This window comes from Berghia stephanieae, chromosome 14 (genome assembly GCF_034508935.2).
Source record: "Berghia stephanieae isolate SIO BIC M18660-M18661 chromosome 14, UCSD_Bste_1.3, whole genome shotgun sequence".
Lineage (NCBI taxonomy): Eukaryota > Metazoa > Mollusca > Gastropoda > Nudibranchia > Aeolidiidae > Berghia > Berghia stephanieae.
This window is the reverse complement of record NC_088373.1, coordinates 6,236,001-6,258,851: the sequence shown is the minus strand read 5'-3', so window position 1 is coordinate 6,258,851 and position 22,851 is coordinate 6,236,001. Positions and strand designations below refer to the sequence as shown.

At 34.5% G+C, this 22,851-nt stretch overlaps 1 protein-coding gene across 3 annotated transcripts in view; it reads right to left on the bottom strand.

The window, feature by feature from the left end:
• Window positions 1–614: 614 nt before the first annotated feature.
• LOC144960102 (nephrin-like) overlaps window positions 615–22,851 on the bottom strand; it is a 132,475-nt gene continuing 110,238 nt past the window's right edge. Inside the window, exons 20-28 of one of the 3 annotated variants that reach the window (XM_078893058.1) lie at window positions 22,469–22,657; window positions 21,919–22,017; window positions 20,835–20,996; window positions 18,342–18,514; window positions 9,623–9,803; window positions 8,409–8,491; window positions 7,767–7,818; window positions 7,431–7,547; window positions 676–893 (exon numbers count right to left, since the gene is read on the bottom strand). In XM_078893058.1, coding sequence (XP_078749184.1) covers window positions 763–893; window positions 7,431–7,547; window positions 7,767–7,818; window positions 8,409–8,491; window positions 9,623–9,803; window positions 18,342–18,514; window positions 20,835–20,996; window positions 21,919–22,017; window positions 22,469–22,657 — 1,187 coding nt within the window. In that variant the 3' untranslated portion in view covers window positions 676–762. Of the gene's footprint in view, window positions 894–6,927; window positions 7,819–8,408; window positions 8,492–9,622; window positions 9,804–18,341; window positions 18,515–20,834; window positions 20,997–21,918; window positions 22,018–22,468; window positions 22,658–22,851 lie in introns of those variants that run through there. The other 2 variants (XM_078893059.1, XM_078893060.1) reach the window with 2 other exon arrangements.

Here is a 22,851-nt window from a genome sequence, read left to right as displayed (position 1 = left end):
GGGTGGAGGGAGGGATGGATGAATGGATGGAGGGATCACCGCCGCGAAAATTTTTATTCTCTATTGTCTTCTGGCACTTTTCTACTCACTTCATCTCTTGTTGTTATCAACATAAGTGCCTGCTCCTCTCACTTTCCAAGTTTAGTTAGTAACTTGTGATGAATGCAGGGCGAGGCGATGGGACATTTAGGGAAAGGAGAGGGGAGGGTGAGTGTGTGGTGGGGGGGGGGGGGGAGATGGCTAAATGTTTTACATTCTATGGAAGTTTTTCTTTTTACAAAAGTCATATCATAATAAGATAAATAATCATTTGCAGTAAACGAGTAAACGTTGTTTGATTTTGTGCATCAAATGAATTACCATTATGAGTACATCAAAGACTATGGATGTTTGAATCAACCATATACAAAAAAAAGTTTGGTGATGTTGCAATATCTTCATAGTAATAATGATAATATTAATAATAAAAATATTAATAATAATAATAATAATATTAATAATAATGATATCAATAATAATATTAATATTAAAATATTAATATTGAAATAATAATAACAATAATAATAATAATAATAATAATAATAATAATAATAATAATAATAATAATTATTATTATTATTATTATTATTATTATTATTATTATTATTATTATTATTATTATTATTAATGGTGGCACAAGATCATTATAATATGAGCTAAGGATATTTATGTTGCTAGGTCCTCTTCATGAATTAAAAAAAAAAAGTAAGACATCGAATCAAGTTAGACGAGATGACCTCTGAACTCTGACCCAGCGGGCAGTGTGTCATTGGGTGAGGGTGTACGGGCGGGAGGGGTCGGGCCGTTGTAGTGTGGATTGGCGACGATGTTGGGGGATAGCACCGAGGAAGACCCTGTGGACAAATAAGGGAGAGAAATAAATAGAAATTATTAACACGTTTGTTGATCAGAAATGGCGCATGCGTGGAATAATCAAAAATCCCTGAAAACGACGTCTATAGATAGTATGCAGATGACGTCACTCAGGCCTTTGTTATTGTTTTTGCCATCCGCGTTTGTGAGTTGTTCTCACTAAACTGTATCAACCAGACTATCATCATCATATCTTGTCGCGCCAGTGAGTCAGCCAGTCTCGGGCAGTCTGGTTGCATTCCCTCAGGTCAGCATTGGTGCAGTGAGGTCCCAGCGAGCATTCGGACAGGATGTGGTCCATGGTCTGTCTGGGGTGACCGCATGGGCATTCAGTGCCCGGTGAGATTTTCCATTTAAAGAGGTTGGTGGCGGTGTTTCCCACCTTTGCTCTAGCTCTGTTCAACGCCACCCATTCTTTTCTCTTGAGGTCTGTGCCTGCTGGGAGCTTTTCTGTTGGGGGCTGGAGGGCATCGTTTGCTGTCTTGTCCCATTCTACCCATTTGTCCAGGCGGAAGAATGCTGAGTGGTCTGGGTGAAGGCTCTCTACTGTGAGGAAGCTTTTTCTTGATTTGAGCCTGCTTTTGGGGCAATTGTGGTCATGAAGGGGGTGTCTCTGGTCCATTTCCTGTTTGTATTTTTGTATTTGGGCATGAGTTTCCCTCCGGATGTGTGGTGGGGCTATTCCTGCTGCACGGTAGACCAGTGGTAATGGTGTTGCTCTCAGCTGGCCCGTTATGATCCGGCAGGCGTTGTTGAGCTCGGGGTCTAGCTTGGAGGCATGGCATGATCGGGCCCATACAGCTGAGCAGTACTCCGCAGTTGAGTAGCTGAGGGCCAATGCTGTGGTCCTTAGAGTTTTAGGGTCAGTTCCCCAGTTCATGTTTGCCAGCTTTCCAAGGAGGGCATTACGCGTGGACACTTTTGCCTTGGTCTTTCTCACGTGTTCTCTGAAGGACAGAGTTCGATCAAGCGTCACTCCGAGGTACACTGGGTGGTAGTTGTACTCTAATGTCTGGCCATTCCACTTGATGTTAAGTTTTTTGTGGGCTTGGTGGTTGTTGAGGTGAAATGCACACACTTGTGTTTTCCCTGGGTTGGCGTTCAGCGACACCCTTACAAAGTACTACACTAAAAACCAGACTATAAAAGTTCATGATTACACAGAGTTTGTGTGTTGGTCCGTTATACTTCCGGATGGCAATGTTGTGAACTCCTTGGCCAAGCGCATTCTATCTATAGATAGTATGCACTTGGCTAAGAAGCTCATAACATTGCCATCCGGAAGTATAACGGACCAACACACAAAACTGTGTGTACCCATGAACGTTTATAGTCGTGTTAAAAGTTCAGTGAGCATTACTCATAAACGCGGATGGCAAAAAACAATAACAAAGACCTGAGTGAGTCATCTTCGAACTATCTATAGATAATATGCACTTGGCTTAGAATTAGAAGCTCACAACATTGCCATCCGGAAGTATGACGGCGCATAATTAATTGAGTTCTTGGAAAAGGCTCTTTACTCACATTCTCTCACTGTACTCAGGTATAAAATGAGTACCTGACCGTTAACAGCGTTGTCTCTGTCCGAAAAAAAAAATTGTAATCTCTCCTAACAGGCGTCAAGTCTTGTTCTTTTATGTTACGTGTTGCTGTTGGTCAGTGACCCCTTGTAAAGTGCTTTGAGCACGTTTAGTGGATACTGAGCTATATATAAACAAAGCTCAAAAGCTGAATAAAGAACCCAAAATGGGGACCTACAAAATGACTTTAAGTAGAAGTTGACTTTAAGTAGAGGTTGACTTTAAGTAGAAGTTGACTTTAAGCAGAAGTTGACTTTAAGCAGAAGTTGACTTTAAGCTGAAGTTGACTTTAAGTAGAAGTTGACTTTAAGTAGAAGTTGACTTTAAGTAGAAGTTGACTTTAAGTAGAAGTTGACTTTAAGTAGAAGTTGACTTTAAGTAGAAGTTGACTTTAAGCAGCCGTTGACTTTAAGCAGCAGTTGACTTTAAGCAGAAGTTGACTTTAAAATTGTTGACGTTAACGTTTTGTTTGTTCTTCAGAGTGAAACTAGGACCCAAAATAAATTCATCTGAGCCAAAATAATCAGTTTGAAGAGACTACACGACAACACAATGTCAATTCAACTAACTCGTTTGTATGAGGACATGAACCTCAACTTAAAACAAAAACAAACTCAAACACACATAAAACACACACATGCACACGAAGAGCTAAATAAATCAGAAATTGTAGCAACAAAAAAAAAATTTAACCCCCCCCCCTTCCCCCCCCCCAAAAAAAAAAACGAAACCAAAAAACATTAAAAAAAAAAAAACAAAAAAAAAAAACAAAAAAAAACAAAAAAAAACAGAATAATTTTTTTTTTTTAAATACAAAACAAAACAAAGACATGCAGAAGCAAAATGAACGAAGCACGTCGACATTATTTCTCCTTCTTCTTCTTTGGATTTCAAAATGTATGTGACAGTGAAAACAAAATAGAATTTAAAAAATATTGATCATAAAATCCAATTGGAAAAAAACAAAAAAAAACATCCAAATATTATACATACCAAAATAAAAAACCACACATAAAAAAAACCCAAAAAAAAACACAAAAACAAATCAAAACAAAAACACAAACCCACAAAGAATAAATTAATGACACCAAATTAGCCAAAAACAACCCAACTCATGCAAATTAGTTTCTCTCATTCTAATTCTACCCATAATTCCAACACCACGACACAACGTGATAAAAACGCCATTTGCATTTTTCATTCGGGCCAATGAGTGAGTCAAGACAAGGCATTTGGCATGAAAATCCATTATCTTTTTTTTTTAAACCAAAAGAAAAAAGCTGTGATTTGTAAAAAGATGGAATAGAATAAATGGCGGAACAATAAATACGATCATGTGTGAACACCTATGAATATTGTGTTTAAAGAAAATAAATTTTAAAAAAAGAAAGAAAGAAAGAAAAAAAAAAACAAACATCAGCGAAAGTACTTTACAAGAGAAAAAAAATAGAAAAGAAAGAAAAAGAGAGAGAGAAAAATTGGAAAGTGGGGGGTGGGGGGGGGGGGGGGGGGGGGGGGGGGGAACAGAAAAGGTTAATGATGGTGATCTGTGATGAAATTGTTTGAGGATTTTTTTTTTAATAGGGGGGTGGATAGATTGGGTGGGGGGAGGGGGGGTTGTACTTGTTTTTATTCTTTTTTAATTTCGGATTTGGGTTTTATTAACTAAAAACACTTGCAAACATTTTAAAACTCAATTTTTAGCGGATCATAATGTAGAATATATATAAGCTGGAACTCAAAACGAATAGCAGTAAAAAAAACACCTAATTCTCAAAGAAATGGATACAAAATACCATTTTACATCAAATTAATGAGGAATATATAATAGATAAAAAATATAATATAGTATAATAGTAATATAATAATAATAATAATAACAATAATAATTAATAATAGTAATAGTAATAATAGAATAATATAGTAATAAAATAATAAAATAATAAATAATAATAGTAATAAGTAATAACATAATAATAATAATAATAAATATAATAATATAATAATAATAATAATAATAATAATATAACAATAATAATAATAATAATAACAATAATATAATATATAATAATAACATAATAATAATAATAATAAATAATAAAATAATAATAAATAATAAATAATAATAATAATATTATTATTATACTATAATAATAATAATAAAATAAAAATAATAATAATATAATAATAATAGTAATAATAATAATAATATAGTAATAATAATAATAACAATAACAATAATAATAATAACATAATAATAATAATAATAATAATAATAATAATAATAATAATATAATAGTAATAATAATAATAACAATAACAATAATAATAATAATAATAATAACAATAATAATAATAACAATAATAATAATAATAATAATAATAATAATAATAATAATAATAATAATAATAATAAACGAGAATGAACAAGACCATAAAACGATGTTAGTGTTAGCCATTTCCATAACAACTGTAACACGTGCAACATCTCTGGTTTAGATCTATTTTTCATCGGTTTTCTTTACTTACTTTCATCTAAAAAAAAAACCCACCAAAAAAACAACAAATAAATAAAATAAAATAGAAGAAGAAGAAAAAGGAGGAGAAGAAGCAGGAGAGAGAGAGAGAGAGAGAGAGAGAGAGAGAGAGAGAGAGAGAGAGAGAGAGAGAGAGAGAGAGAGAGAGAGAGAGAGAGAGAGAGTTTAGTGAGGGGAGTTGCATTAGTGTGACCTATTTCCATCAACCAATCATTTCAAGTTAATTCCTATCAAGCAAAGTAAAAGAAAAACTCAAACAACAAAAAACTAACACAAAAATTTTTTAATCACGGGATGGCCAGGCGACACCAAATTATGTGAATGCAGCGCAGACGACACACCACACATGGCAGTTGGCAGAAGTTTCTTTCTATTCTTTTCTCTCTATTTTTTTAAACAAAAAATGTTGTCATGCTTTGGTAGTTGTCGGTGGGTTGTTAGCATTTCGAGATGTCAAAAATCTCAAAAAAAAAAACACCAACAGAACATTTACTTACGACGGCTACATTGTTGAACCTCTTTAAATTATGGAAAAGTCAACATTAAAAGAAATCTCCCCCCCCCCCCCCCCCCCCCCCCCCCCCCCCCTCCCAAACCCAACCCACTTTTTTTTATTTGGTCAAATTTGTCTCTAGATCAGTAACAGCGATGTATTCATCAAAACCTTTTAACTATCGGTTTTTTAAAAAATAATCAATCAATTTCTATTTTAAAATAAAGAACTGAACAAGTGTGTATGAAAGGTGCCAGCCGAAAAAGCAAGAAAGAAAAATACAAGAAAAATTTTAAAAACATCAAAAAAAAATTAAAAAATCAGATAATCGGGGAGCCTCTGTGGTGTAATGGTAGCACGTCTGACCAGTAATCAGAAGATCTTAGGTTCGATCTCCAGGAGAGGTCAACTGATTTTTTTGGGATGTTTTTTTTTTTCTTGAATTTTTCTTTCTTGCTTTGTGTGGCACCTTTTACACACACACACACACACACACACACACAAACACACACATACACACACACACACATACACACTTGTTCAGTTCTTTATCCTACACCAGTGCCTGCTCCTTGATTTCTTACTTGGATAATTTCTATTTTACCCGATGCAGAATGTACATGTGGAGACTTTCCATGAACCAATGCAAATGTGACCATTCGCCTCAAAACGGTATTAAGTCGGGATGGTTAAACTGTTGAAAATTGAATTTATAGCCAGAAATATCAAATTTGTGTTGAGTTTGAATGTTTTATTGAGGAGAATGGATACCATATCAAAAGGTGCTAATGCCAACAATTTATATTTTTGACCAGTTTTAACATTTAATTCGGCTTTTAAGCATTTGGTTCGTTCCGACATAATACTGTTTCGAGACAATGGGTCACAAATTTCCAAAAAATTTCTAGGTTTTTTTTTTGGTTTTTGTTTTCTTTGGCTTGATGGAGACAATGTTATTTGATAAGACCAGAGGCAAGTCATTCCATATTGTGCTAAAATGAAGTGGATGGATGTAAATGGTGGGGCTATGTGGTCTAGTCGTATGACACTCGCTTTCATATCGGAAGGTCCTGGGTTCGAGCCTCGTGCTCGGCGCATAGTTGAGTCCTTGGAAAAGGCTCTTTACTCACATTCTCTCACTGTACTCATGTGTAAAATAAGTACCTGGCCGTTAACAGCATTGTCTTTGTCTGAAAAATTGTAATATTGCCTAACAGGCGTCATGTCCCGTCCTTCATGTTAAATGTTGCTGTTGGCCAGGGACCCCTTGTAAAGCACATTGAGCACATTAAGTGGATATTGCGCTATATAAAGCTCAGTTTTTTAATTTTTAAAAAAAATTTTTACATTCCATCTTAACGAGGCCAAATTATACATATTTTATTTTCTACTTATATCATTCTTTTATTTTGTCATGAGATTTTCCAAACTTTATCTTTTATCGTGATTTTTATTAGCTTTATATTAACCTTATTAAAAAAAAAAATTCTAATATTTTGTCATGATTTTTTTTTCAATCTTATATTATGTCATGAATTTTGTTTAACCTTAACTTTTGCCATGATTTTTTTAAACCATATATTTTGCCATTATTTGCTAATATTTTATCATGATATTTTTTTAAACCTTATATTTATATCTTGGTCTTGATTTTTAAAAAAATTATATTAAGTCACAATTCTTTTTTTCTTTTTCTTTTTTACATTATATTTTGTCATGCATTTTTTTAACCGTAATTTTTGTCATGATTTTTCCTTTTTAATTAACGTTTAAATATTAAACATACAGAGAGGTTCAACAGTGTAAAAAGGTTACTATGACTAGTGTTAATGTGACTGCCAATGCCAATGGGACTGATGCTGATGATGGATGCGGCGGCTTGCTGATGGAAGAATTGATTGATACCTGGTATTGGCACATAGCGAGGAGGTGGAGGTGGAAGGCTATCGGAGTCGTCGTAGCACGACACCTCCTGCGGGTTGTAGTTCCGAGAGGGGATGGGTGGTGGGGGAAGTTTTTGCTCTGCAGACGATGAAGAACAAGGGGTGGTGGTGAAGAAAGAGGAGGTGGTGGTGTTGTTGCTGTTGCTGATATGGTGCTGGTGGTGATGATGATGATTTTGATGATGATGATTAAGGTGGTGGTAGTGGTGGTCTTTGATGTTGGTGGTGATGGTGGTATCTGACGGGGATGTAGAGGAGGAGGAGGATCGAAGAGGAGGGAGTGGAGGGGGTGTCTTACCAGTACGACTTGAAGGACGGCTGGGTGGACGGTCGGAGAGCTCGTTCATCCCCTGAAGATGGAAAGTGGACAGAAATAGCTTTAAATAGGTAAACAATCTTTTCAATTTTCGGCTAGAATTGAAAACACCAATGGGTCATCCATACACACGATATTGTTTTCCCAGATAAATTTGGCTAGAATTGAAAACACCAATGGGTCATCATCCATACACACGATATTGTTTTCCAAACTAAAACTGGTTAGAATTGGATTCAGTAATCTGATGTCACGCCGCCAGGCAACGGCGGCCATCTTGGTTCTAAACAAAGAAAAGCATTACTTTTTATTCTTCATGCTGGCGAGAACTTTTCATTCCCTTTTCATATGTCTTTTGATCAGAATGTGTAAAAGTCAAAACATGATCAAATTGATGGGGTTTTTTTTTCCTCTTGAAGCTCGCCGGAGAAATATTTCATACGGCGTCCGCCATTGTTCCGATAGTTTAGAGCCAGTGTTACTAAGTTACCATGCGTCATTACGAGGGAAATGAAGTTACGACTGTTGAAGCGTAGTGAAAACACCAATGGGTCATCATCCATACACACGATATTGTTTTCCAAACTAAAACTGGTTAGAATTGAACTGACCATCTATACATACCACATGTTTATTGCTTTTGTAGTCGTATATGTCTCCATTGACCGATCCATACCGAGGGGGAGGGACTACTTTGTAACTGGAAACTAGAAGAAAAAGGAGAGGAAGAGAGTTTAAAATAAACACATGTCACAAACGCCTGATATTAGGCATATCAAAAACATCATTATTATTCTACTCCTATCCATAAATAGTAGAATGTAATAATGATATCAAATTCACACTTATATTTTATTATGAGATCAGATTATCAAGTGTTAAATTTGACTTTAAAAAATATATTCTTAAATAAGAAATATCATAATTAAACATTTTAAACGTTTTTTAAACATGTACTTTTATTCAAAGATGACGAAATGAGCATCAATTTATGGCGGGTAGAATAAAATATTTCATACGGTAAACTAAAACTTTAATAGCAACACCCACTCGCAGGTTTTGTGCAGCGGTTTGGAACGCATCCGTAATGGGCACGATCTATATTAACTTTCCATGTGCTCGCGGTCATTGGTCACACTGCAAAATGTGCTCAAAATGACCTACATGGTGAAAAGTGTTCACAGCTTTTGAAATCTCTAACATCACGATTGGGCATTGTGTTCAGCTTGACACATGGGTATGTTTACAACTTTCATAAACAAAGCAGCAGGGTGTTTACATTTGTTCAGAAATGTCCAATCGTTTGACAGCAACAAATCACGTGATTCATGACTCGGTTGGACGAAAACATGAATATAGATCGCTCCCATTACAAAAAGCAAGAGTTTGAGAATGGCATCTTATTGCATAATTGTACTGTCACGTGATACCATGGGAGACTACTCTGTTTCTGACCTGTTGATTCCGCGGTTGAGTCCAGTTGCGGACAAAGCAAATTTCAGTCTTTTGAGACAACACTTTGCTCACATTTGGGATCCGGATAGCTCAGATGATAGAGCACACGTTTCACACGCAAGGGGGACTGATTTCACTTCTGATTGAAGTTGAGATATTATTTTTATGTCTGGATCTGTTTAGATCTGGTGGAAAGTACTTTGAAATAGACTAGTATCCTATCCAAAGGGTAGCCAGCAGCAATTGCTATTGTCCCGTTTTTTTTAGCTATAGAGACTGGAATATAAACTCCGGACCCATGAGCCATCCATACATACGATAGTTTTCCCAGATAAATTTGGCTAGAATTGAAAACACAAATGGGCCCTCTGAAGGACGACTACCTGACTGACCATCATTCCAAGGCGAATTCCTTCCAATCGACAAATTGTCGTCGATGTACGTCTGCTTTCGGCCACCCATCCTGGGCGATTCCAGTATCTTATGGGGTGGCGAGTACGGTCGGTTGTTTCTGTCGTAGTCCTTCTGGAGACGAGGGAGGAAAACGTGTGTTTCACACTCCTTCTGTAGGGAGGAGGTGGAGGAAAAGGAGGAGGGAGAGGGAGAGAGAGGGAGAGAGAGGGAGAGAGAGAGAGAGAGAGAGAGAGAGAGAGAGAGAGAGAGAGACAGAGAGATACAAAAAAGAGGGAGAGCAAAAAAAACAAACAAAAAAAACCCCAAAGAAATTGGAACATATATTGATTGAAAAACAGAAAAAAACAAAAAATGGTTAAATAAAAATAAATATTAAATAAATAACATTTTAAAAGTACAAATCGAGGAGAATAAAGACCAAGATTGTCGGTGAAGAAGACGGAGGAATGAGGGTAGATATATAAATAAAGAGGATTCGGAGAAAGAAATAAAAAAGAGGAAAGGAGGTGAAGGGAGGAAGGGGAGGGAGGGCGAGGGGTGAGAAAATAAAAGGGAAACTTAAGAAAGGAGGAATCCACAACACCAGGTAGAAAAAACATTTTAATATCATTATTATTAGTAGTTGTTAGTGATGACATAGACACAAAAATACAAGGTAGAATAACATAATTATTATCATTATTATTATTTGTGACCCATCGTCTCAAAACGGTATTATGTCGGAACGAAGCAGCTGCTTAAAAGCCGTATAAAATGTTACACTGGTCAAAAATATAAATTGTTGGCATTAGCACCCTAAAATATGGTATCCATTCTCCTCAATAAAACAAACTCAACACAAGTCTGATATTTCTGGCTATAAATTCAATTTTCAACATCTTCACCATCCCGACCTAATACCGTTTTGAGGCGAAGGGTCACATTTGTTAGTGATGTATGTTTTGTTTTTAAGGGTTTTACGGCGCTTGCAACAAATTTAGGTCATATCAGCGCCAGTAAAAAGGAAGAAAATTGGATAGTAAAAAAAAAAATTAAGATGTACAATTAAAAGGACTTGAAGAGGAAAAAGTAAGACGAGGGGAAAAGGTTCAAATAGGGAACAGACGTAGATTCCAAGAGCACACTGTTAGTGTACTTAGTTTGAAATCACCTATAAGTCTTTATCCAGACGTCAGAACAAGTCCCCACTAAGAGGAATGCACTCAAATGTTTACAAATCTTATGTTAAGAATAAAACAAAATAACAGTACATAACAGAGAGATTATTTACAAGGAAAAAAATATCATCTCCTAAAACAATAACTATACATTTGACTGTTTCCCTCTCAGCCAGGGTATCCGACCAGGACAAAACCAAGTAATCTCACTCCAAGACAAAGACAGAAAGCAAGTTGGAAAACAGATAATATAGATAGTATGCGCTTGGCAAAGAAGCTCATAACATTGTCACCCGGAAGTATAACGGACCAACACACAAAACTGTCTGTATCCATGAACGTTTATAGTCGGGTTAACACAGTTCATTGAGCATTACTCATAAACGCGGATGGCAAAAAACAATAACAAAGACCTGAGTGACGTCATCTTCGAACTATCTATAGGGGGATAGAAGACACAGTAAGTGACCTCCCTGCCCACTATGGGAGGTCAGGAACCCCACCCAGATGTTAGTGATGACGTTGACACAAAAATACAATCTACTCATTAACCAAGTTACCCGTCGTTGTACTCCGGAAAAACATTAACCTTATTTGTGACCCTTCGCCTCAAAACGGCATTAAGTCGGAATGATTAAGATGCTGAAAATGGAGTTTATGGTTGGAAATATCAGCCTTGCAATGAGTTTGTATATTTTATTGAATAGAATGGACGTCGTATCTTAGAATGGTAAATAGCAATAGTTCAAATTTTAGACCAGTTTAGATTTAATTCGGCTTTTTTGTATCTGGTTCATCCCGACATTATACCGTTTTGAGACGAGGGGTCACATTTAAACGTTTGGCCAGACAACTCGTCCTTCAAATATCGATCGATTTAAATTACCCTCACCTTGGCAAAAACAACTCTCAAAACCTGGGACTTTATTCAAGTACGTTGCAAAGTCCCAGGTTTGAGAGTGTTTGCCAAGATGACGGTCATATAAAATCAATCGATAATTGAAGGATCAGTTTTCTGGACAAACTTTTAAAATACATGTTTTTCCAGAGTCGGCATTTAATTGAATTTTCAAAAAGGGGTGAATAGAACATTGTCTTTAATTTTACTTTTTTAATATTCATTTTTTTTAAAACTGTGACATGTGAGATAACTCTTGTAGACATTGATGGTATCTTGTTATCTCCCTTATAATATGTCCATTGACCCCTGTGTGTAGAAATGGAATGTATCTTATCTTCTCAAAACGGTTTTATGTCGGATCGAACCAAAATGCTTAAAAGCAGAATATATATATATATATATATATATATATATATATATATATATATATATATATATATATATATATATATATATATATATATATATATATATATATATATTGTCGCCATAGCTTCTCAACTTTGTGTTTATACATTTTTATGCATGCCACGTCTGTAAACGAATTTCTATTTTTTGGGATGAATAAAGTATATATTATTATCATTATCATTATTATTATTATTATTATTATTATTATTATTATTATTATTATTATTATTATTATTATTATTATTATTATTATTATTATTATTATTATTATTATTATTATTATTATTATTAGGTAATTCCACATATTTTAACCTATCATGAAATTAAAGGCCCATAATTTCTATTCCATTTCAATAAGATACCTAAACAAAAACATTAAATAAAACAACAAAATGATGAAGATGTTTTCATTTGTTAAACAAAACAAAAAAAAGGGAAAACAAAAACAAAGGTTAACAGAAAAAAATTCTTAAGTCAAGATGACTGAAAGCAATTTATAAGTCGCAAAATTTCAACCAAACGAAACAATTAAAGCAAAAAAAGAAATTGTTTTGTTGTTGTTGTTGTTTGTTTGTTTGTTTTTGGATACCATAGATTCCTTTGACTTTGCCTCGGCCAGCCGAACCTTGGTGGGAATGACGTAATTCAAATCAATCATTTCCTTTAGCATGTGGTCGTACTGCTGAATTCGATCGTTTCTCTAGCACCATCAAAAGTTCCAAATAGAAAGTCAATAAGATATATATATATATCAATCATTTCCTTTAGCATGTGCAGACATGCCAAATTGAAAACTTCAAATTTAGTAATTTTTATGTCAATTTCTCGTAATTTGACAATGAAATTCGTAATTTCTGAAATTGTGTACGAACAACCACAATATTATTATTATTATTATTATTATTATTATTATTATTATTATTATTATTATTATTATTATTATTATTATTATTATTATTATTATTATTATTTTTATTATTATTATTATTATTATTATTATTATTATTATTATTATTATTATTATTATTATTATTATTATTATTATTATAGTAGTAGTAATAGTAGTAGTAGTAGCAATAGTAGTAGTAGTAGTAGTTCTTCTTCTTATCATCATTATTATTACTATTATTATTATTATTATTATTATTATTATTATTATTATTATTATTATTATTATTATTATTATTATTATTATTATTATAGTAGTAGTAATAGTAGTAGTAGTAGCAATAGTAGTAGTAGTAGTAGTTCTTCTTCTTATCATCATTATTATTATTATTATTATTATTATTATTATTATTATATATTATTATTATTATTATTATTATTATTATTATTATTATTATTATTATTATTATTATTGTAGTAATAATGGTAGTAGCAATAGTAGTAGTAGTAGTAGTAGTTCTTCTTATCATCATTATTATTATTAATATATTATTATTATTATTATTATTATTATTATTATTATTATTATTATTATTATTATTATTATTATTATTATTATTATTATTATCATTATCATTATTATCAAGTATTACTAAGAATAACAAATTCGTAATTTTCCATAAAATTTAGTATTTGGCCATGAAATTTGTCTAAAATTCGTAAAATTCCGAAAAATTCGTAATATTCGGCATGTATGCATGTGGTCGTATTCCTGGATTTAATCGTTCTTCTAGCACCATCAAAAAATTTCCATCGATTCACCATGCACAATGCACCCTCATAAAGTTTCATACATTCCCCCAGCAGGCCATAAAAAAAAAAAAACATTCTTTTTGTACTGATGACCCTCTCACAATATCCATCAAAAGTGTCGACAGACAGACAGACAGGTACTCATTCACACATAACAGTGATGGGGTAATGCCTTACCCAAGGACAGACACAACGTCAGGACTATAATTTCCCACATTCACTGTCGCCTATTCGGCCCTTGACAAAGCTTAACATTGCTTGACCTTTGTGACAAGACGGGGAAACTGTACCAGTGACTCACAGTGCCACACAATACCATTTGTGACCCTTCGCCTCAAAACGGTATTAAGTCGGGATGGGTAGGATGTTGAAAATTGAATTTATAGCCAGAAATATCAGACTTGTGTTGAGTTTGTATGTTTTATTGAGGAGAATGGATACCGTATTTTAGGGTGCTAATGCCAACAAGTTGTATTTTTGACAAGTTTAACATTTAATTCGGCTTTTAAGCATTTGGTTCGTTCCGACATAATACCGTTTTGAGACGATGGGTCACATTTAAGGCGAGTGGGGCCACACTTTTCTGTTGTAACAATTAGTAAGGTAGGGGGTAGGTTGTGTGTTAGAAATTACAACGAATTAGAAAGAGGAAAACCAGAACCGGATAAAAAAGTCATTAATTTGATTCTAAATGGCTCTTATTTGTTACCCATCCACCCTAAACAGTATCAAGTCAGGATGAAGCATACCTATGACAAAAGGTGAATTTATTGTTAAAAATAATATGAGCGACGTGAATTTTTTCCATGTTTAAAAAAAAACAACAAAAAAAAAAAGAAAAAAAAAAAGAAAATCTATGTATTTTAAGGTGCCCTAAAAAGTCTCATTGAGAGGTTTTTTTTTTTGTTTTTTTTTTAACCAAAATGAAGGTTATTTAAATGGATCGATCGATATTTGAAGGACGAGTTTTCTGGCCAAAATTTTTTAAAACACGTGTCTTTAACCAAAAAAACTTTTTTCTTGTGTCTGATCCTCATCGTGATGTTATTACACTAAATTAATTTCCCGCGTGTCATCCATTCCGATATGACACCAGGCAGAGAAGATGGGTTACAAATTGCCGCCAGATGTGACACAAAAACTACAAAAACCTGCCAACTATTGCTACCAAAATTTTAAAATAGAATTACGACATTTTGGCTCCAATTTCAGATCTTTCTAAGCAGCTCTTAGTCTTATTAACTCACTCAACCCTAGCACCGACTATATCCGTAGTATACCCGAGGTTACTTTTACCCCACGCCTATTTAGTACATTTTTCTGAGACAAATTATAGGCGTAGTATCAAAGCTAAAGTTTTTCATTTTTACATGTTAATGATAGTTGAATAAAAATATCTATGTACATGCTCATTTTTAATACATTTATTTCCAATGTTGAAAAGTAGCAAAAATCTCTAGGATTGAGTGAGTTAAAACTGACTGAAAATGAACGTTGATGCCAGACTAGGTAGTATGTAATTTGAAGGATTTTTAAAGTGTTATTTTAAAATATCTTTTTTTCAATTTAGCATTTATATAGCGCAATATCCACCCAACGTGCTCAAAGCGCTTTACAAGTGATCGCTGCCCAACAGCAACATTTAACATTTGGGACAAGACATGACGCCTGTAAGGCGATATTATAATTTTTTTTCGGACAGAGACAACACTGTTAACGGCCAGGTACTCATTTTACACCTGAGTACGGTGAGAGAATGTCAGAAAAGAGCCCTTTCCAAGGACTCGACTATGCAACGAGCGATGCTCGAACCCAGGACCTTCCGATCCGAAAGCGGGTGTCATACCACAAGACCACATAGCCGCATTTTATCATTGTGAAGGTAACTTATTGATGTTTAAAGTTATAGATAGCGACTACAATTTCTATCTCCTTGCAATGACGAACTTTTAAATTTTCACATAGAAGGCAGGTCTGTAAATATTGAATACAAGGTACAAAATGGTTAGTAGTAGACCAGGTGAGGTGATGTGGATATATTATGTGCAGGAATAAAACTATACAAGAAAATGAGAGAAAAATAGCTACAGGAGAGAGAGAGAGAGAGAGAGAAAGAAAAATGTTTTTTTTTAAAAAAGGAAACAGAATTGAAAGACAATGAGTTTCTCGACAAGAGCAGTGGGTGGGTGAGTGGGCAGATTGGTGATTTGTGGCTAAAAAAAAAAATTAAAATTCTTTAACTGGTGATTGATTAATGTGTATTTTAATTTATTTTTAAATTGTGAATTGAATTAAGATTAAGATGAAAAAGTTTGGTTGGGAATGTGTCGGTGATTGTGGTGGTCATAGTGCCTATATATAATATAGTGGTGGTTGTTATGATTGATAATATGGATGGTGATGATGATGATGATGATGATGACAACAACAAAAAATTCGAGGCATTTGTGGCTAAAAAAAAAAATTAAAATTCTTTAACTGGTGATTGATTAATGTGTATTTTAATTTATTTTTAAATTGTGAATTGAATTAAGATTAAGATGAAAAAGTTTGGTTGGGAATGTGTCGGTGATTGTGGTGGTCATAGTGCCTATATATAATATAGTGGTGGTTGTTATGATTGATAATATGGATGGTGATGATGATGATGATGATGATGACAACAACAAAAAATTCGAGGCGAGTGTCTGCAGAGTGCACATTACCATTACCCTATCGCGATTGCTCTATCAACATTTCTTAAAGAAAGTATCAAAGGTAAATTTGTCTTTCTTTTTTTTTTTAATCTAAGGTAAATTTATCTTTCCTTTTTTTTTTTTTAATCTAACATTTGATATATTCTTATTTTCTTTTAATTTTAGGACTTTTAAAATATTTTTTTCTTTTTCTTTTCAAATGAAAGACATTATCTTACAAACGATCTAAAGATGCCTATTTAAATTTAATACTAGTGACGCCAAACACAAAATCAAAAAGAATTTGAAGACAGATCTTTCACAAAATTCAGCCCCACAGTCTGGAATTGAAGGAAGGCTGGTTTTCCAAATCTCGTTAACTGTGAGTTAAGTAAATTTTTCTACTTTTTGAGATTGTCCATCATCCATGAGATAAATTGAAATGCAAATTTTATTTTAAGCATCATTTGGCCACAAACAGTCCCTTAGATTTGTGTGAATTTGAAGTTTAAATATGATAAAATAACAGACCGAATGAGAAATAAATTTCAGGGGAAATAATCCTCAATATTTCAAAATGAGAAAAAACAAGAGTTAGGGAATTTTGAATTCTATTCCACTATTTATCAAACTGTCTTGCTATGTTACAATCTTTAGGAAACGCCTCAAAACATGTCTGACTTTTCTCTAAACATTGACTTTGAAGAAATTGATGGCTTTTCTTTTTGTCTAATAATAATAATAATAATAATAATAATAATAATAATAATAATGGTATAGATTTATAGTGCGCCAAACATCCCTTCATCAGGAGGGCTCTGGGCGCATAACATAGATTAACTAAATCATTAAGCCCTAACACAGTACACGAACAACGCTAATTATTATATGTGCTAATTATACATATAATCAAAAGAAAGCCTGTCGGAATAAGAATGTCTTCAATCGTCTAGAAATGTTATTTTCTATTGTATATATTGTATTATGATATTATATGTGTTGTTGTGCGACTGACTTTGTAAAGTGCTTTGAGGTTTCGGCAAAAAGTGCTAAACAAATGTGATTGTTATTATTATTATTATTATTATTATTATTATTATTATTATTATTATTATTATTATTATTATAAAGAGTACAGTGATATTAACAAAAAAACGACATCACTCTTGAACAGGGGTGTTGATTTGATCATCTTTTATATCACTGTGGCTGGGGGGGGGGGGGGGGGGGTCCAGATAGCTCAGTTGGTAGAGCACTCGCTTTACACGCAAAGAGACCAAGATCGATCCCCGGTGAAGTGGAGATATTTTTTTCAGACACCCCCCCCCCCCCCCCCCCCCCCCCCCACTGTCCACCCATAGCAGTAAATGGAAAGAGGAGTCTTGTTAGATTTGACTGAAAGTACTTTTGTGATAGACTAGCGTTTTATCCAAAGGATAGCAAGCAATTGCTATTTTCTGTTTCACGCTATAGAAACCGGGATAACCTCCGGCTCCATGCGTTGCCATCGTTAAGTTATAGCCTGATACTAGAACCGTAGCCATCGTTATGTTATAGCCTGATACTGAAATCCAAAATGACTGGCAGTTTGACGTCATTATTTGGGTTTTGCACCGTCTAGTGAGTTGTCGTTAGTAGAGCTCATGGAAACAAGTTATTTCATTGGTTGAACTATTGAATACAACTCGCGATATGTTTTCTTTTGTGGCCAAAGACTGGCATTTTGACGTCATTGTTTGGTCAGTATCAGGCCATAACTTTACGAAGGCCATGCTCCATGGGCCAAGTAGCTCTGAAGGAAAACTATGTCAATGTGCCAATCGCAGAGAAAGTGTAAACTTACATCAGCATTCTGTATGTAGTCATCTGAGAAATCGTCATAGCTCTTGTCATAGTCATAAGTCCCGTAACTCCGCGTGTCGTCTGATGGGGGAGGATAGATAGAGTTGTCCCCCTTGTGGGAGTTGCCGTACAATTCAAATGTGTTGGTGTGGCTCGTCGTGTCACTGGTACCGTCTGAATTGAATATAGAAAATATATTATTTATGAATGGGATGAATGAATGAATGAATAAATAAATGTATGAATAAATGAATGGAAGGATGGATGATGAATGAATGAATAATTGAATGAATAAATAAATGTATGAATAAATGCATAAAGATATAAATGAATGAATGAACAAATGAACGACTTAATTATGAATAAATATATAAATAGTTCAGAAGTCCCAGGTTTCAGAGATGTTAATCTGCCAAGATCAGGGTTAATTTAATCGATTGATATTTGAAGGTAAAGTTTTCTGGCCCAAATTTTTAATGCACGACTTTTCAGTTTGGTAGAACGCATGCATGCATCAGTTGAGTGAAACCATGGGTGCAAGCAACTGGACCTCAAAAAGCCTGCAAGTCTACTTATGACCAGACATATAATCTGAAAAAGCCTGCAAGATTCACGGTTCAAATTTAATAATATAACTATCACTTCCGGGTCACCGTAGCATCATGATTCAAAAGTTTCGCTTAATCATATGGACGTACCCGACCCAATTGTTGGGACCTAAACAAAAAAAAACAAAAAAAATCAATCAAATCCAAATCGCAAAAAGCCGGCGACATATTTTTCGGTAAACCAATTGGCCGGCAGGCCGGCTGTAGCCGGCACTCTTGCACCCTAATAAGTGTGAAATAGGGGGATAAGTTCCTGGAAATAAAGAGATTCTGTGATGGGGCTTGAACTCGTGTTTCCTGGGTGAAATTGCAAAGCTTTATCATCTCAACCAACTCGACTCTAAATTTGTTGAAATCTTATTAAAGTGATATTTGTTTTTGTTTTTAAAGGTTTTACAGCGCTTGCAACACATCATATCAGCGCCAGTAAAAAGGAAGAAAATGGGATGGTCAAATTCTACATGTACAATTAAAACACCCAAGAAAAAGACAAAGGGGAACTGGGAACAGATAGGGATCAGATGTAGATTCCAAGAGCATACCACCAATGTACTTAGTTTGAGATCACCTATAAGTCTCATCCGGACACAAGCACAATACCCAACAAAGAGGAATACACTCAATTGATTACATTATACATTCGAAATAACAAATATAATAATACATAACAGAGAGATGATCTACAAGGAAAAAAATATCATCTCCCAAAACAATAACTATGCATTTGACTGTAACCCTCACAGCCAAGGACTCCAGCCAGGGCCAGGTCAAAACCAAGTAATCCTAAGAACATTTTAATCTTCATTTGAAGTAAATCGGGTGATTTTTCATGAAGTTGTGGTCAGATGTATGGGAAAGGTATCCAGCAACTTTTCTCAAATTTCATACCCTTACACCGACAATATCCGTATGTAGTTTACCCGGGTTACTTTTACCCTATGCCTATTTATTACATTTTTATGAGACAAATTATAGGCGTAGAATCAAAGCTAATGTTTTTAGTTTTTACATGTTAATGGTAGTTGAATAAAAATATCTATGTACATGCTCATTTTTAATACATTTTTTCCAATTTTGAAAAGTAGCAAAAAATCTCTAGGATTGAGTGAGTTAAACGTTGCTGTTGGCCAAGGAGACCCCTTGAAAAAGCGCTTTGAGCACATTTAGTGGATAATATTGCGCAATATAAAAGCTCAATTTAACTCACTCAATCCTAGATATTTTTTCTACTTTTCAAAATTGGTGAAAAATGTATAAAAATGAGCATGTGCCTGGATAGTTTTGTTCAACTATCATTAACATGTAAAAACTAAAAACATCAGCTTTGATTCTACGCCTATAATTTGTCTCAGAAAAATGTAATAAATAGGTGACTCGGGTAAACTACGGATATAGATAGTTCGAAGATGACGTCACTCAGGTCTTTGTTATTGTTTTTTGCCATCCGCGTTTATGAGTAATGCTCACTGAACTGTATTAACCTGACTATTAACGTTCATGGATACACACAGTTTTGTGTGTTGGTCCGTTATACTTCCGGATGGCAATGTTGTGAGCTTCTTAGACAAGCGCATACTATCTATAGTCGGGGTTAGGGTTGAGTGAGTCAAATTTAACATTTGTGACCCCTCGTCTCAAAACGATATTAAGTCGGGATGATTAAGATGCTGAAAATGGAATTTGTAGCCAGAAATATCAGACTTAAGTTGAGTTTAAATGCTTTATAGAGGAGAAGGAATATCATATTTTACTGTGGTGAATACCAACGAAACATATTTTTGACCACTGTTATTATAATTTGACTATTTAGCATCTGGTCCATCCCGACATAATACCGTTTTGAGACGAGGGGTCATATTTATTTTTTTAATGTACTTGGTACGTACTCTCCAGCCTCTTCTTCCTTCTCCTGATGAAGAAGAGGATGAGTCCAATATTGAGGGTGAGGATGAAGACACCCACAATGCACACCACCAGGATGATAATGACTGGCAGCTCGTCCGATTCCTGGAACTCCGACGTGTTGACATCGGCTGGGGTCACTGTGTCTGGAAGGAAGTGGAGGAAAAAATATGATATAATAATGAAGAAGATCGTGGTGGTGGTGATGATGATGATGATGGTGATGATGATGGTGGTGATGATGATGACGATGATGATGATGATGATGATGGTGGTGGTAACAGTGTCTGGAAGGAAGTGGAGGATAAAATATGATATAATGAAGAAGATCGTGGTGATGATGATGATGATGATTATGATGATGATGATGATGGTGGTGGTAACAGTGTCTGGAAGGAAGTGGAGGATAAAATATGATATAATGAAGAAGATCGTGGTGGTGGTGATGATGATGATGATGATGATGATTATGATGATGATGATGATGGTGGTGGTAACAGTGTCTGGAAGGAAGTGGAGGATAAAATATGATATAATGAAGAAGATCGTGGTGGTGGTGATGATGATGATGATAATGATGATGATGATGGTGGTCTAAAAGTAAATAAAGAAACCGCATTCATCCATACGGAAATAGAATTTACAAATGTGTGAATCACAAGAATGAATCAATTAATCTTATAGAATCCAATTTACATAGTAATATTTTCACAAAGAAAACGATCGAGTCGCTAAGTTCCAATAGGATTCAATAGTCTGATGTCACGTCCGCCTAGCAACGAGCAGCTTGGTTCTAAACAAAGAAAATTGGTATTTTTTATTCTTCGTGCTGACTAGAACTTTTTCACATGTCATGTGATCAGACTGTATAAAAGTCAAAACATGATCAGATTTATAATGTTTTTCTCCTCTTGATACACTTTTATGCTCGTCGGAGAAGTATTTCATAATGGCATCCGCCATTTTCCCCCGATAGTTTAGAACCAGTTGCTAAGATACTATGCGTCATTTTACGAGGGAAGTGACGCCACGACTGTTGAAGCATATTCCTGCGAATAGAGTCCTTACCGGATGTTGAGACCACAATTCCCTTGGCCGTGTACAGACTCTCTCCCTTCTCATTGAATGCCAGAACGGTGATTTCGTACTGAGTACCCAACTCAAGACCTGTTGAAAACGAGTAGTACAAATTATAAGAAGTGATAAAATTATTTTTTTAAAATTTTATACCAAAAGGCCACAACTCAATTAATAATACACATCAAAATCCAACAAAAGGAGTCAAACCTTAGTTATCTCCCCACCCCCCGCTGATATGACCTTAATGTATTGCAAGCACTGTAAAACCCTCAACTCACTCAATCCTAGAGATTTTTGCAACTTTTCAAAATTGGAAAAAAAGGTATTAAAAATGAGCATGTACATAGATAGTTTTATTCAACTATCATTAACATGTAAAAACGAAAAACATTAGCTTTGATACTACATACGCCTATAATTTTTCTCAGAAAAATGTAATAAATACGCATGGGGTAAAAGTAACCCCAGTTTTAACGACGGATATAGTCGGTGTTAGAGTTGAGTGAGTGAAAAAAACAAACAAAAGTTAATTTCTTACCTGTGATTTTATAGGTGGTAGCACCGTATGGCCGTACGTCCACATAGACATAACCCCTGGCATCGGTGGGTTTGTACCGTACCCTGAAAGACTGGGGCAGGCCACCATTGAACCCGGGCCTCCACGATATGCTGATAGTGCTGGATGTGACATTGTTACGGTGGATGGACTTGGGTGGGAATGGTTTGCCTACGGGTTGGAGAAGAGGATTTCATATATACATATATTCTACAGGAACCATGAATAACAAAGATCATCACCGTCATCAACAACAACAACACAGATGACAATAATAATAATAATAATAATAATAATAATAATAATAATAATAATAATAATAATAATAATAATAATAATAGTAGTAGTAGTAAAAATAATAGTAA